The sequence below is a fragment of the Melospiza georgiana genome, chromosome 2 (assembly GCF_028018845.1).
Source record: "Melospiza georgiana isolate bMelGeo1 chromosome 2, bMelGeo1.pri, whole genome shotgun sequence".
NCBI classification, from domain to species: domain Eukaryota; kingdom Metazoa; phylum Chordata; class Aves; order Passeriformes; family Passerellidae; genus Melospiza; species Melospiza georgiana.
The window spans coordinates 120,650,368-120,662,732 of NC_080431.1; the positions used below are offsets into that span (position 1 = coordinate 120,650,368).

General features: G+C 68.1%; 1 protein-coding gene across 2 annotated transcripts; it reads right to left on the bottom strand.

Annotated features, from left to right (window-relative positions):
* Positions 1–486: 486 nt before the first annotated feature.
* TRIM3 (tripartite motif containing 3) lies at positions 487–10,123 on the bottom strand. 2 transcript variants are annotated; one of them, XM_058018521.1, is made up of 12 exons: positions 10,035–10,123; positions 8,939–9,080; positions 7,123–7,357; positions 6,638–6,798; positions 6,213–6,393; positions 5,084–5,807; positions 4,845–4,948; positions 4,249–4,416; positions 4,003–4,171; positions 3,247–3,317; positions 2,993–3,133; positions 487–1,139 (listed from the first exon to the last, which is right to left on the bottom strand). In XM_058018521.1, exons 2-12 carry the CDS (start codon positions 9,064–9,066, stop codon positions 987–989), a joined length of 2,235 nt encoding a protein of 744 aa, XP_057874504.1. In that variant the 5' UTR covers positions 9,067–9,080; positions 10,035–10,123; the 3' UTR covers positions 487–986. The 2 variants fall into 2 exon arrangements, with proteins under 2 accessions (XP_057874504.1, XP_057874505.1); XM_058018522.1 differs by lacking the exon at positions 10,035–10,123 and adding an exon at positions 9,793–9,813.
* Between the last annotated feature and the right edge of the window lie 2,242 nt (positions 10,124–12,365).

The window sequence follows — 12,365 nt, forward strand, 5'->3', positions numbered from 1 at the left end:
GGTGAGCTCTGCTGCCATCCAGGATCCCCCAGGGATGGCCAGAGCTGGTGAGGACCAGGCGAAGCAGGGCTGTGACCCCTCCACAGCCCCTGTGGTATCACTGGGGGTCCACTGGCCCAGGGACCTGCGGGGTCTGAGCGGCTCAGCAGGTCACTGACCACTTTCTCCTGGGTACACGGACCAGTACGGACCAGCTCCTACCCCTAGCACAGACCAGTCTGACCCAGTACGAGTCCAGACCAGTCCAACCCAAGCCCTGCTGCCTGCACAGACCAGTCTGACCCTGTCCCCACTCCAGCCCAGTGTGTCCCTGTCCCTGCAGATGGGTCAGTGCTGGCAGAACGCCCAGGCCGGGCTCTGAGCCTGGTGCCACTGAGCTCCAGGCACGGCTCCTGTCCCTGCTGGCCACTGCAGCTGGGGGCCCACAGAGGCTGCAGGGCAGGGTGTGTGAAGGACAGCCGGGGCTAGGGGCAGCACGGGCCGGGCTACTTCCAGAATACTTTATTTTGTACATACAGTTTTGTCAGCGTGCGGCAGCTGTCCCACAGCCCCTGGAGCCCCCCAGAGCTGTGGAGCAGCAGTGCAGTGGGGCAGTAGGCACACACAGTCACCCCACAGCTGGGGAGGGGAGCTGGGAGCTGGGGGGCAGCCCTCAAGGGGCGTGGGGCTCTTCTCTGGCCACCCCCAGCCCCCCACAAGCCCTTCCAGCGGCTCCCCCTGCCCCTCACTCCCCCCACGCCTCGGGACCCTGTCAGCAGGGGCAGTGGGATGCTGGCCCTGCCGTGGGTGAGGGGCCAGACCGCGACCCCCAGGCAGCCCCCACCCCACGGGACCCATCCTCACCCCCCAGGCCCGGCTGCCCCCTGGGATAAAGTGCACATGAAGCCAGGATGGCGCTTGGGGGGCAGGCGAGGCCGCGGGGCGGCCGTGCCCCCGGTGCAGCTGCAGGCTCCTGCCGCCGTGCCCGGTGCCCGGTGCCGTGCCCGTCACTGCAGGTAGCGATAGGCCTTGAAGCAGTGGTTGCCCGAGTCAGCCACGACCACGTGGCCGTCGGAGGTGAGGGCCAGCCCCTGCGGGCCGTACAGCGGGTCGGCCGCCGTGTTGATGTAGGACAGGAACGAGCCCGCGCTGTCAAACACCTGCAGGAGTGCACAGCGCTGTGCCCCAGGGCCCGGGACAGCCAGCCCAGGGACCCCCGATGGCCCCAGGGACAGCCAGCCCCAGGGCCCGGGGACAGCCAGCCCAGGGACCCCCGATGGCCCCACGGCCCGGGGACCCCCAGCCCTGAGAGCCCCCAGCCCTGCAGGACGCACTCCCTGTGGGGGCACGGGGTCAAGATCCCCCCTGGGTCTATTCCAGTTAGCCCAAGACCCTCCCAGTTGCTCCCAGGTGCGCCCAGACCCCTTCTCAGTCCATCCCAGTTGCTCTTGGTGCAAAACTCTTCCCAGTTCCTCCCAGGTGCCCCGAGGCCCCCATGGAGCATTCCCAGCTGACCAGGGACCCTCCTCTGTTGCTCCCAGTTGCCTGACCCCTCCAAGCTGACCGCAGCCCCTGCACAGACTCTGCCCACTGACCCAAGATCCTCTCCAGCCACTCTCACTCAAACCCAGCTGTGCCTGCCTCCCTGCAGGTGCCCCTGGCACACACATGGGATGGGGAGGGGGCAGGGCTGAGCCCCTTGGGCTGCACTGGGGGATGTGTGCAGGTACGGGTGTGCAGGTGTGCAGATACAGGTGTCTATGCAGGCACAGGTGTGCAGGTACAGGTGTCAGATGCAAGTGTCAGTGCAGGTACAGGTATGCAGGTGCAGGCACAGGCATCTGTGCAGGCACAGGTGTCTGTCTGTCTGTGTGGGCATGGGTGTCTGTGCAGGTACAGGTGTGCAAGCACAGGTGTCTGTGCAGGCATAGGTGTCGGTGTGTCCTACAGGCACAGGTGTGTGCGTGTCTGTGCCAGCACAGGTGTTGGTGTGTCCGTGCGGGCACAGCTGTCCGTGCAGGCACAGGTGTCGGTGTGTACGTGCAGGCACAGGTGTCAGTGTGTCCGTGCCGGCACAGGTGTCAGTGTGTCCTTGCCGGCACAGGTGTCCGTGTGTCCGTGCAGGCACAGGTGTCGGTGTGTCCGTGCGGGCACAGGTGTCGGTGTGTCCTACAGGCACAGGTGTCAGTGTGTCCGTGCCGGCACAGGTGTCGGTGTGTCCGTACAGGCACAGGTGTCAGTGTGTCCGTGCAGGCACAGGTGTCGGTGTGTCCGTGCAGGCACAGGTGTCTGTGTGTCCGTGCCGGCACAGGTGTCGGTGTGTCCGTGCAGGCACAGGTGTCAGTGTGTCCGTGCAGGCACAGGTGTCGGTGTGTCCGTGCAGGCACAGGTGTCGGTGTGTCCGTGCGGGCACAGGTGTCAGTGTGTCCGTGCGGGCACAGGTGTCGGTGTGTCCGTGTAGGCACAGGTGTCAGTGTGTCCGTGCGGGCACAGGTGTCTGTGTGTCCGAGCCAGCACAGCTGTCCGTGTGTCCGTGCGGGCACAGGTGTTGGTGTGTCTGTGCCGGCACAGGTGTCCGTGTGTCCGTGCAGGCACGGGTGTCCGTGTGTCCGTGTAGGCACAGCTGTCCGTGTGTCCATACAGGCACAGGTGTCAGTGTGTCCGTGCAGGCACAGGTGTCAGTGTGTCCGTGCGGGCACAGCTGTCGGTGTGTCCGTGCCGGCACAGCTGGCCGTGTGTCCGTGCGGGCACAGGTGTCAGTGTGTCCGTGCGGGCACAGGTGTCCGTGTGTCCGTGCGGGCACAGCTGTCCGTGCAGGCACAGCTGTCGGTGTGTCTGCGCGGGCACAGCTGTCCGTGTGTCCGTGCGGGCACAGCTGTCGGTATGTCTGCGCGGGCACAGCTGTCCGTGTGTCCGTGCGGGCACAGGTGTCGGTGTGTCCGTGCCGGCACAGCTGGCCGTGTGTCCGTGCGGGCACAGCTGTCCGTGTGTCCGTGCGGGCGCAGGGCGGTACCTGGATGCGGCTGTTGCCCCAGTCAGCCACGATGATGTTGCCGTTGCTGTCCACGGCCACCCCCGTGGGCGCGTTGAACTGCCCGTTGCCCTCGCCGTGCGAGCCGAACTTGAACAGGAACTCACCCTCGGCGTTGTACACCTGGGGGGCACGGGGGGTCACTGCAGCCCCCAGAGCACAGGGGGGTCACTGCAGCCCCCAGCCCACCCTCAGAGCACCAGGGGCTCTCAGCACCTGCCTGTGCCTGTGCTCACCTTCACAGAGTGGTTGTGGAAGTCGGTCACCACGATCTCATTCTTGTTGTTGACAGCCACAAAATGGGGTCCTGAGGAGACAAAGGGGACTCAGCCCGAGAGGGGCACGGGAATCATCCCCAGGACTGGGGGACTCAGCCCTGAGGGGAATGGCGGGGTTCAGCCCTGGCCCATGGCAGGACCAGGATGGAGCCAGAGCCCTGAGGTACGGACAGAGCCCAGAACTCAGAGCCCCCAGGATGAAGCCACTGCCAGAACCTGAGGCCAGGGCCCTGGCCCAGAATTGAACCCAGAACCCAGACCCACAATCTGTATCCAGAACCAAACCCAGTCCCCCAGTCTAGGACACACAGCTCAGAACCCAGACCCAAACCCAGAACCTGGAACCTCATCCCAGCCTGGGAACCAGAACCAAACCCTGAACTCAGAGCCTAGTATCTCAGTCCTGAACCAGAACGCAGAGATAGAACCTAGAACTGGATCAGAGCCCTGAACATGTTGCTGGACCTAGAACCAGATTCTGGCTCCCTGTCCAGCCCCAGAACTCAAACCAGAGCTCAGAACAAGTCCTGAGCCCAGAACCTGAACCCACAGCCCAGAGCTGGATCCAGAAAGCCAGCCTAGAACTGCAGCCTGGAGCTGTGCCCCAGCCTCAGGCCGTTCTTGGGCTCCCAGTGCCACCAGCTGTCCCAGCAAGGCGGGGCACACGCGGTGCTGCCTGCCCTGGGCTCCCAGCTGGGCTGCCAGGGCAGGTACCTGCGAACTGGCGCTCGGCGGTGCCGCGGGAGCCGAACCGTGCCACCAGCTTGCCATTGGGCTGGAAGATGAAGACGCAGCAAGCCTTGTTGTCCACCACGATGATGTGCCCGTTTTTGTCCACAGCGACGCCCTTGGGGCCCATCAGCCGCCCCGCGCCCAGCTTCGTCTGGGGGGGACAGGCAGTGAGGCTGGGACTGCCACGGACCCCCGCCCACGGCTCCCCCCAGAGCCCTGCAGGCTCACCTTGAACTTGCCCTCAGGTGAGAACACACTGACCCAGCGGTTGTCGTAGTCGGCCACGATGATGTCACCGTTGGTGTCCACTGAGACCCCCGTGGGGCGCTGGAGCTGCCCCGGGGAACGGCCCCGCACCCCGAAACGCAGCCGGAACTGCCCCTCGTTACTGAACACCTGCGAGGGCAGCACGGTCAGGGAGCCAGGGGAGCACCCCGCACCCCGAAACGCAGCTGGAACTGCCCCTCACTGAACACACTGAACATCTGCAACGGCAGCAGGCTCAGGGAGCCAGGGGAACGGACCCCAACCCCGAAACGCAGCTGGAACCGCCCCCCATTGGAGAACCACTGTGGGGGCCAGGGGAGAGCAGGGGGAGTCAGTGGGGGTCCTGGGACACTTCGGGGATCCTGGAGGGGACTGTACCTGCACGCATTGGTTACTGCTGATGGGGTCAGTGGGGATCCAGGGTTACCCGGGGGGGTCAGTGGGGGTCCCAGGGGTCCATACCTGCATGCACTGGTTGCTGCTGTCGGGGTCAGTGGGGGTCAACAAGAGTCAGTGGGGGTCCTGGGGGGGTTTGGAGGTCCCAAGGGTGTCCGTACCTGCACGCACTGGTTGTTGCTGTCGGCCACGACGATGCGGCCAGCGCTGGACGTGGAGATCCCCTGCAGGTTGGTGAACTCGCCCTTCTCCCGGCCACGGCTGCCTGCAGGCACCAGTCAGGGGGCACACGGGGCCCCAGGACACCACTCACCACCCCAGGGAGCCACGAGGAGCCCAGGGAGACCCCACCGTCCTGGGGAGCCCCCCATCATGCCCAGACACCCCCTGCCCCGCTCACCGACGCGAAAGATGAGCTCGTCCTCGATGGGGTTCTCCTTGCGCTTGGCGCTGCCGTACATGCTGGCGGGGCGGCGCAGGGCCTTCTGCCGCACGTGCCCCCCGCCCGGGGACTTGACGCGGCGCTTGGCCTCCTCGGGGGACGGGGGCACGTCGCTGGGGCGCAGGGCGCGCGCGCGGAACGGGGAGCCGCGCACGGGCTGCCCGTACAGCAGGATGGACAGCACGAAGTCGCCCTCGCTGCGCGGCGTGTACACCAGCTCGTAGGTGCCGTTGCGGTTGTCCTGCACCTCGGCCTCGGCCGCGGCGCCGTCGGGGCCCGTCACGGCGAAGCGCAGGCGGGCGCCGCCGCTGCGCACCAGCGCGCCGTCCTTGTCCTTGGTGGTGACGCTGAGCGAGCAGGGCTGCCCCACCACGGCCTGGCGCAGCCCCTCGCCCGTGGCCACCGTGGTGTGCGCCGTGGCGCTGGTGGTCAGCAGCGCGCCCAGGTTCTGGATGGAGCGGCGCAGCCCCTCGGGCTCGGCGTGGAACTCGAGCTGCGCGTTCTCGTGCGGGTGCTCGGGGAAGGGCCGCGCCGCCAGCTCCCGCAGCCGCTCGCCCATCTGCTTCTGCACCAGCAGCACCTCCGTGGCCGAGCCGTGGTGCAGCGCCTGCTCCGTGAACGCGCAGCTGCTCAGGATGCTCTCCTGGCCCTGCCGCAGCACCTCCAGCTGCGCCTCCAGCACCTGCGCGACCAGGACACCACCTGTGGCACCAGTGGGACCCCAGGGCAGCACCCACACCTGAACCACAGGACATCATCACCTGTGGCACCAGTGGGACCCCAGTGCTAACACCCACACTTGAGCCACATCCTGGCCCTGCTGCAGCACCTCCAGTTGCCCCTCCGTGCATCCTGTGAGGATGGCATGTCTCTGTGATCCGTGTGGGACCCCCACACCCAACAGCCCTAACCAATGCTCTGCCAGCTCCCCCACCTGCACCCCAGCCATGGCCACAAGCCCAGTGCCGGTGCTGCACTGGGACCCCAGCTGTTGCACCAGCTGGGCCACGGGCAGAGGGGCACAGCTGGGGTACCCACACACCCCCAGGAAGGGCTGGTGAAGGGCACAGAGCCCCAGGTGTGTTACCTGCTGCTTGGCAGCACAGGTGGCCTCCAGGTCGCGCAGCAGCACCTCCCGCCGCTGCCGCAGCGCTGCCTCCAGCTCCTCGAAGCTGCTCCCGATCTCGGCCTCGGCCTCAGCCCGACGCTGCCCCAGCTGCCGGCTGATCTCGGCCACCAGCCCCACAGCTGCCGCCAGCTGCGGGAGCCTGCGGAGACACGGGCACCCCCTCAAGTGCCAAACCCCCACCCGCCCCGCCTGAACCCTGCAGCCCCCCACAGCACCCTCACCCAGCTGTGGCATTCTGCAGAGGGTGGACACGGGCACTCCCTGAACCCTCAAACCCCACAGCACCCACGACGCCCTCAGCCACCGTGTGTGGGTGGCATCGAGCTGGCACTGATGGCAGTGGGAGTGGGGCCCTGGGGACCCCCAGGCCCCCTTGCCCGTACCTGGCGCGCACAGCGTCGAGCTGGTGCTGCAGGGCTGCCTTGTGCTGCTCCAGCACGTCGCGCAGCGGCACGGTGCGGTGATCCCGGTGCTCCCGCCGCTCGCCCTCCGTGCACTCCCGGCACATGGCCGTCTCGCAGGGCTCGCAGTAGAACTCCATCACCTGCCACACCTGCGCTCAGCCCAAGGAGCCTGCAGCCCGCCCCAAACCCCCCTCTGAGCCCACACAGCCTCTCCCAGACTCGCGGGACCACCGCAGCCTCCCCAGACCCTCTGTGGACCCTTTCTCCAAGGCCTGCAGCGCCCCCAGCCCCCCTGACCCTCACAGCCCTCCTAAAGCCTCTCCAGCTCCTGCAGGTCCCCAGTGCCCCTGAGTCACATCAGCCCTCGGGACCCCCCAGGCCCCCAGGTCCCTGCAGCCCCCCATGAACACCCTGAGCCCCCAGCGCAGCCCCCAGAGCAGCCCCCGGGCAGCCCCCGGCCCCACCTTTCCCTCGTGGTTGGGGCAGCAGAGCGGCTGCCCGGTGGCGGCGCCCAGGGGCGGCAGGGGCGCAGGGGGGGCCCCGCGGGGGTCGGGGTCCCGCTGCAGCACCTCCATCAGGTTGGTGATGAAGAAGTTGTTGGGCAGCGCCGGGACCCCCCGCTCGGGCAGGATGGAGGTCTGGCGGCACACGGGGCACGACAGGGACAGGCTCTGGGCCGGAATGTAGTTCTGCAGACACCTGGGGTCACAGGGGTCAGGGGTCATGGGGGCACTGGGGTCAGGGGTCACACGGGGCATGGCAGGGACAGGCTGGGCAGGGACAGCAGTGGGGGCACAGGGGGCTCGTGGGTCCAGATACAGGGACAACAGGGGGACCGGTGAGGGGATGGATGGGGGGCAGGGCCCGCTGGGCTGGGGGATGGCTCTGGGGGCAGAACAGGGGGGTGAGGGGACAGACGGATGCACAGGGACGCAGGGGAACAGACGGGCGGGTTGATGCGGGACAGAAGGGTGAACGTGCCACCTAGGGCTGGGGACAGGTACAGAGTGGGATGGACAGATGAACACAGGGGTCAGGGTGCAGGACAAGGGCACGTGGATAGGCCTGGGGACAGAGGGATGGACAGGGGGGCTGCACACACTGACAGTGGGACAGGAGCAGCAGGATGGACAGACGGGGCAATGAGGAACACAGGGAGAGGGGGCAGCAGACAGACCGAAGGGCTGGGGCGCAGGCAGAGAGCAGGGGGAGAGATGGACACACGGACATGGGGGCTGCGTGGTGGAACACCAGGGGGTGAGAACAGGGTGGGAGGGACAGACAAACCAGGGGACAGATGGACAAGATGGCAGGGCTGCAGTGTCACACTGGGGTGCAGGAGGAGGGCAGACGGACAGTCACATGGGGGGGCTGCACAGTGTCACACGAGGATGGGAGACACAGATGGACAGACAGACAGGAGGGCTGTGCGGTGTCACACCAGGTGGGGGAGAGGCAGGGGAGCGGGCAGTCGGACAGATGGACAGGATGGACAAGGGGTAGCAGTGCCAGTGCCCCTGGGGAGATGGATGGATGGATGGATGGATGGATGGATGGATGGATGGATGGATGGATGGATGGATGGAGCAGGACCAGAGGGCTCTGGGAGCACAGAGAGAGGGGGCCATCAGCAACAAGGCCCCCCCACTTGGGGAGCCAGCCATTGTTCCCCCAGCTCCCACAGTTGGGGGGCTCAGGGGCTCTGCAGCCCTCCCAGAGAAGTGGGGTGTGGAGGGCAGGGGGTCCCAGCCCCAACGTGAGCCACGGGATGCAGGGGGGCCCAGCCCAGCCCCCACCTCTGGGGACACAGGAGGCCTGACCCTGAGGGTTTAGGGGCTGCAGTGGGGCACACCGGGGCTGCAGTGGGGCACACCGGGGGTGCAGCAAGGCAGAGGGGGCTGGGTGCACTGGGGGCAGAGGGGTGGTTGCTGGAGGGGCAGAGCAGCTGGGGGTGCAGCGGGGCAGTAAGGACATGGGGTGCATTTGGAGGGTGGCAGTGCCGGGCTGCAGTCAGGGCTCTGGGGGTGCAGGGGGCCCAGGGCACAGTGGGGATGTGCTGGGGATGGATGCTGGCAGGGTGCAGAGGGCACGGGAGGGCTGCAGGGGGCTCAGAGACACGGTGGGGATGGAGAGTGGGGGTGCAGTGGGGTGCAGGGAGGAAGTGTAATGAGGGGTCCCCCCTCTCGCAGAAGGTTTGCAGGCAGGGATTGGGTTCAGGGGCTGCAGGGGGGGCTCAGGAGGGGTTCAGGGGCTGCAGGGGGGGCTCGGGTGGGGTCGCACCTCTCGCAGAAGGTGTGCAGGCAGGGCAGCACCTTGGGGTTGCAGTAGCGGTCGAGGCAGATGCTGCAGATCAGGAACTGCTGGTCAATCTGCCGCACCACCGGGCTGGCGGGCTCGTGGCGGGCCATGGCGGCTCCTCAGCCTGGCAGGCACAGCACGGTGAGGGGCACGCACCCCGCAGCGCCCGCGGCCGCTGCCAGCCCCAGCCCAGGGCATCACGCAGCCCCCACGGGCTCGCGGTGGGTCACGGCAGACCCTCCGCCTGACGACGGGGGAATTTAAATGCTGGGGAGGCCCTGCGTGGCGCCCTGCAGCCCAGCACTGAACCACAGTGCCCCACAGCCCCCTGCCCACCCCACAGCCCCACAGAGGGCCATCAGGGACACTCAGCCCACGGCATGAGGGCTCGGCTCCCCGGGGCACCCACAGCCGCCGCCCCAAGGCATCCCGCAGTCCCCGGCCCCACGGAGACCGTGTGGGGCACACACGGGACCCCTCCGGCCCCACCGCACCCACGGCACCCACAGCCTCACCCAGCACCGCGTCCCAGCACTGCCCTGCCCCTCCTGCCCCTCGGAACGCACTGACCCACAGCCCCTCTCCTTGGCCCCGTGGCACCGTCCATGGTGAGGAATGGCCGCAGGGCACCCACAGCACCCACAGCAGCCGCCCTCCCGCCCCACGGGCACACCCCACCGCCGCCGCCGCCGCCGCCTCCTGCGCCCCCGGCACCGAGCCCAGCCCCGGCCCCGTGGGACACCCCTCAGCCCCCGTGTCCCGGCGCCGCACTGACCCCACAGCCCCGCGCCCCCCGCCCCGGCCCCGGCCCCGGCCCCGGCCCCGGCCCCGCTCACGGCGCTGCGGCGGCTCCGCGCTCCAGGCCGCGGCCCCGCCCCGGCCGCCATTGTGCGGCACCGCCCCCCCCGCGGCACCGGGGCACGGCGGGCCCGGGGGTCGCACAGCCCGGGGGGCCCGGGGGGCGCTGCCCGCGGCCATCAGCCCCCCGCCGCTCACAGCGCTGCCCGCGGTGCGCCCCCTCACCCGGTGCCGGTGCCGGTGCCCGGTGCCGGTGCCGCCCCGCTCACCCCGCACTCACCCCCCCCGCAGCCCCCTCCTCGCTCCCGCGCGCGCCGCGGGACCCCACGGCGCATCCTCGGCCCCGGCCCGGGATGCGACAGGGAGGCGGCCGGGCCGGGCCGCACCAACCGCGCTCCGCAGGGGGAGGCGGAACGCGCCACCGCCTCCCCGTGCCTCGGAGCCCGCCCCCGAGGACGCCCCGCTCGCGGTGCCGGGGCGCCGCCGCAGGACGCGCTGCCGCCCCCGGCCGGGGGGCTCGTGGGGAGGGGGCGGTGGGAAAGTGTGCGCAGTGACTCCTCCGCCCCCCCTCCGGCAGCAGTGGTCTCGCCTGGGCTGTGGCTCTGCAGCTGGGGGGGGGCTCCGCGCATCCAGGGGTACCCGGCTGTTGCCACGGCAACCACATCCCGACCCCGAGTCTGGGGGGGCTGACCCCAAAGTGGAGCGGGAGCCGGGCCGGGGAACGGTGGGGGCACACACCAGCGGGTGGGGGCGCGGCGCGGCGGGGCACCGAGCGCGGGGCGGCGGGCGGATAAACCGGGCAGGAGGAAGAATATAAAAGGGGAATAAAGGGAAGGTCAAGGCGAACAGGTGGGTACAAAGGGCGGCGAGGGGGATGCACGGGTAAAAACGGGGGTAACACAGGGATTATAGAGGGGTGGTATAAAGGACGTACAGGCCGGGTACAAAGGGGTTTTTAAAGGGGGGGTATAGGACTAAAATCAGAGCCCAGCAGGCCCGCCCCAGCCCCTCAGTTTTTATGGAGCCCACGCTTCTTCCCACCTGCCAGCTGGCACAGCTCCTCCTCCACGTGGGACCCCCTCATCGCCGTCCCCCCCTCAGCTGGTGCCCCCCCACCCGTTCAGGACGTGGCATCGAGCCCACGTGCTGCAGCTTCCCGGGAATTCCAGCAGACCCCGGCCGCCTCCTTTGGGTGAGGCAGATGGGGCCTCCTGGACAGGGCATCCTGGCAGAGCTGGAGCCCCAGGGGTGCAGAGGAGGTGCCCCCATCCCCGGGCACGTCACTGCTGGAGGGGGCCATGGGGGGATGATGACCACAGGGACAGGAAGGTGCTGACCCGGCCCAGCACATTTGAGGACCCATCAGGGAGACCCACCAGCTCCAGGATGGAGCCAGAGCTCTGCCATGAATCAGCCCCCCAATAAATCTGTCCCAATCCACATGGGGACCCCAACATGATGTCCTGACCCTCCACCTTGTCCTCAGTGTCTGGAAGGTTCTGCAGCCAGGCCAGACGTGGTTGTGCAGCCATCACAGTGCCCCAGGAGCAGGGACGATGATGATGATGATGAGGGTGATGGGGGTGACCTGCCTTGGAACACGGGACCCACCCCCAGGACCCCCCATCCCCAGCAGGCACCCCCAGAAGCAGCAGGGCGGGCTAAGGCTCTGCGTGTCCCTGAGCACCAGCAGGACGGCGGGCATCAGCCGCTGGGACACCTGCAGGACCCTGGGATCAGTGCTGGGACACCTGCAGCACTGTGGGGATCAGTACTGGGACACCTGCAGCACTGTGGGATCAGTGCTGGGACACCTGCAGCATCCTGGGATCAGTGCTGGGACACCTGCAGCACTGGGGGATCAGTGCTGGGACACCTGCAGCACTCGGGGATCCGTGCTGGGACACCTGCAGCACTGTGGGATCAGTGCTGGGACACCTGCAGCACCATTGGGATCAGTGCTGGGACACCTGCAGCACCATTGGGATCAGTACTGGGACACCTGCAGCACCGTGGGATCCGTGCTGGGACACCTGCAGCACTGTGGGATCAGTGCTGGGACACCTGCAGCACCCGGGGATCAGTGCTGGGACACCTGCAGCACGTGGGATCAGTGCTGGGACACCTGCAGCACCGTGGGATCCGTGCTGGGACACCTGCAGCACGTGGGATCAGTGCTGGCACACCTGCAGCACCCTGGGATCAGTGCTGGGACACCTGCAGCACCCTGGGATCAGTGCTGGGACACCTGCAGCACTGTGGGGATCCGTGCTGGGACACCTGCAGCACTGTGGGGATCAGTGCTGGGACACCTGCAGCACTGGGGGATCAGTGCTGGGACACCTGCAGCACTGTGGGATCAGTGCTGGGACACCTGCAGCACCGGGGGATCAGTGCTGGGACACCTGCAGCACCTGGGATCAGTGCTGGCACACCTGCAGCACCCGGGGATCAGTGCTGGGACACCTGCAGCACCCGGGGATCAGTGCTGGGACACCTGCAGCACTGTGGGGATCAGTGCTGGGACACCTGCAGCACTGTGGGGATCAGTGCTGGGACACCTGCAGCACTGTGGGGATCAGTGCTGGGACACCTGCAGCACTGTGGGGAT

What these genes read in the sequence shown, in the direction of transcription:
- TRIM3 (XM_058018521.1), bottom strand. Translation starts at nt 9,066, where the DNA reads ATGGCCCGCCACGAGCCCGCCAGCCCGGTGGTGCGGCAGATTGACCAG. An exon ending in CTGCACACCTTCTGCGAGAG is followed by an intron (nt 7,358 to 8,938) that starts GTGCGACCCCAC and finishes CTGTGACCCCAG; the next exon opens with GTGTCTGCAGAACTACATTC. An exon ending in CGAGCTCATCTTTCGCGTCG is followed by an intron (nt 4,949 to 5,083) that starts GTGAGCGGGGCA and finishes TGGTGCCTGCAG; the next exon opens with GCAGCCGTGGCCGGGAGAAG.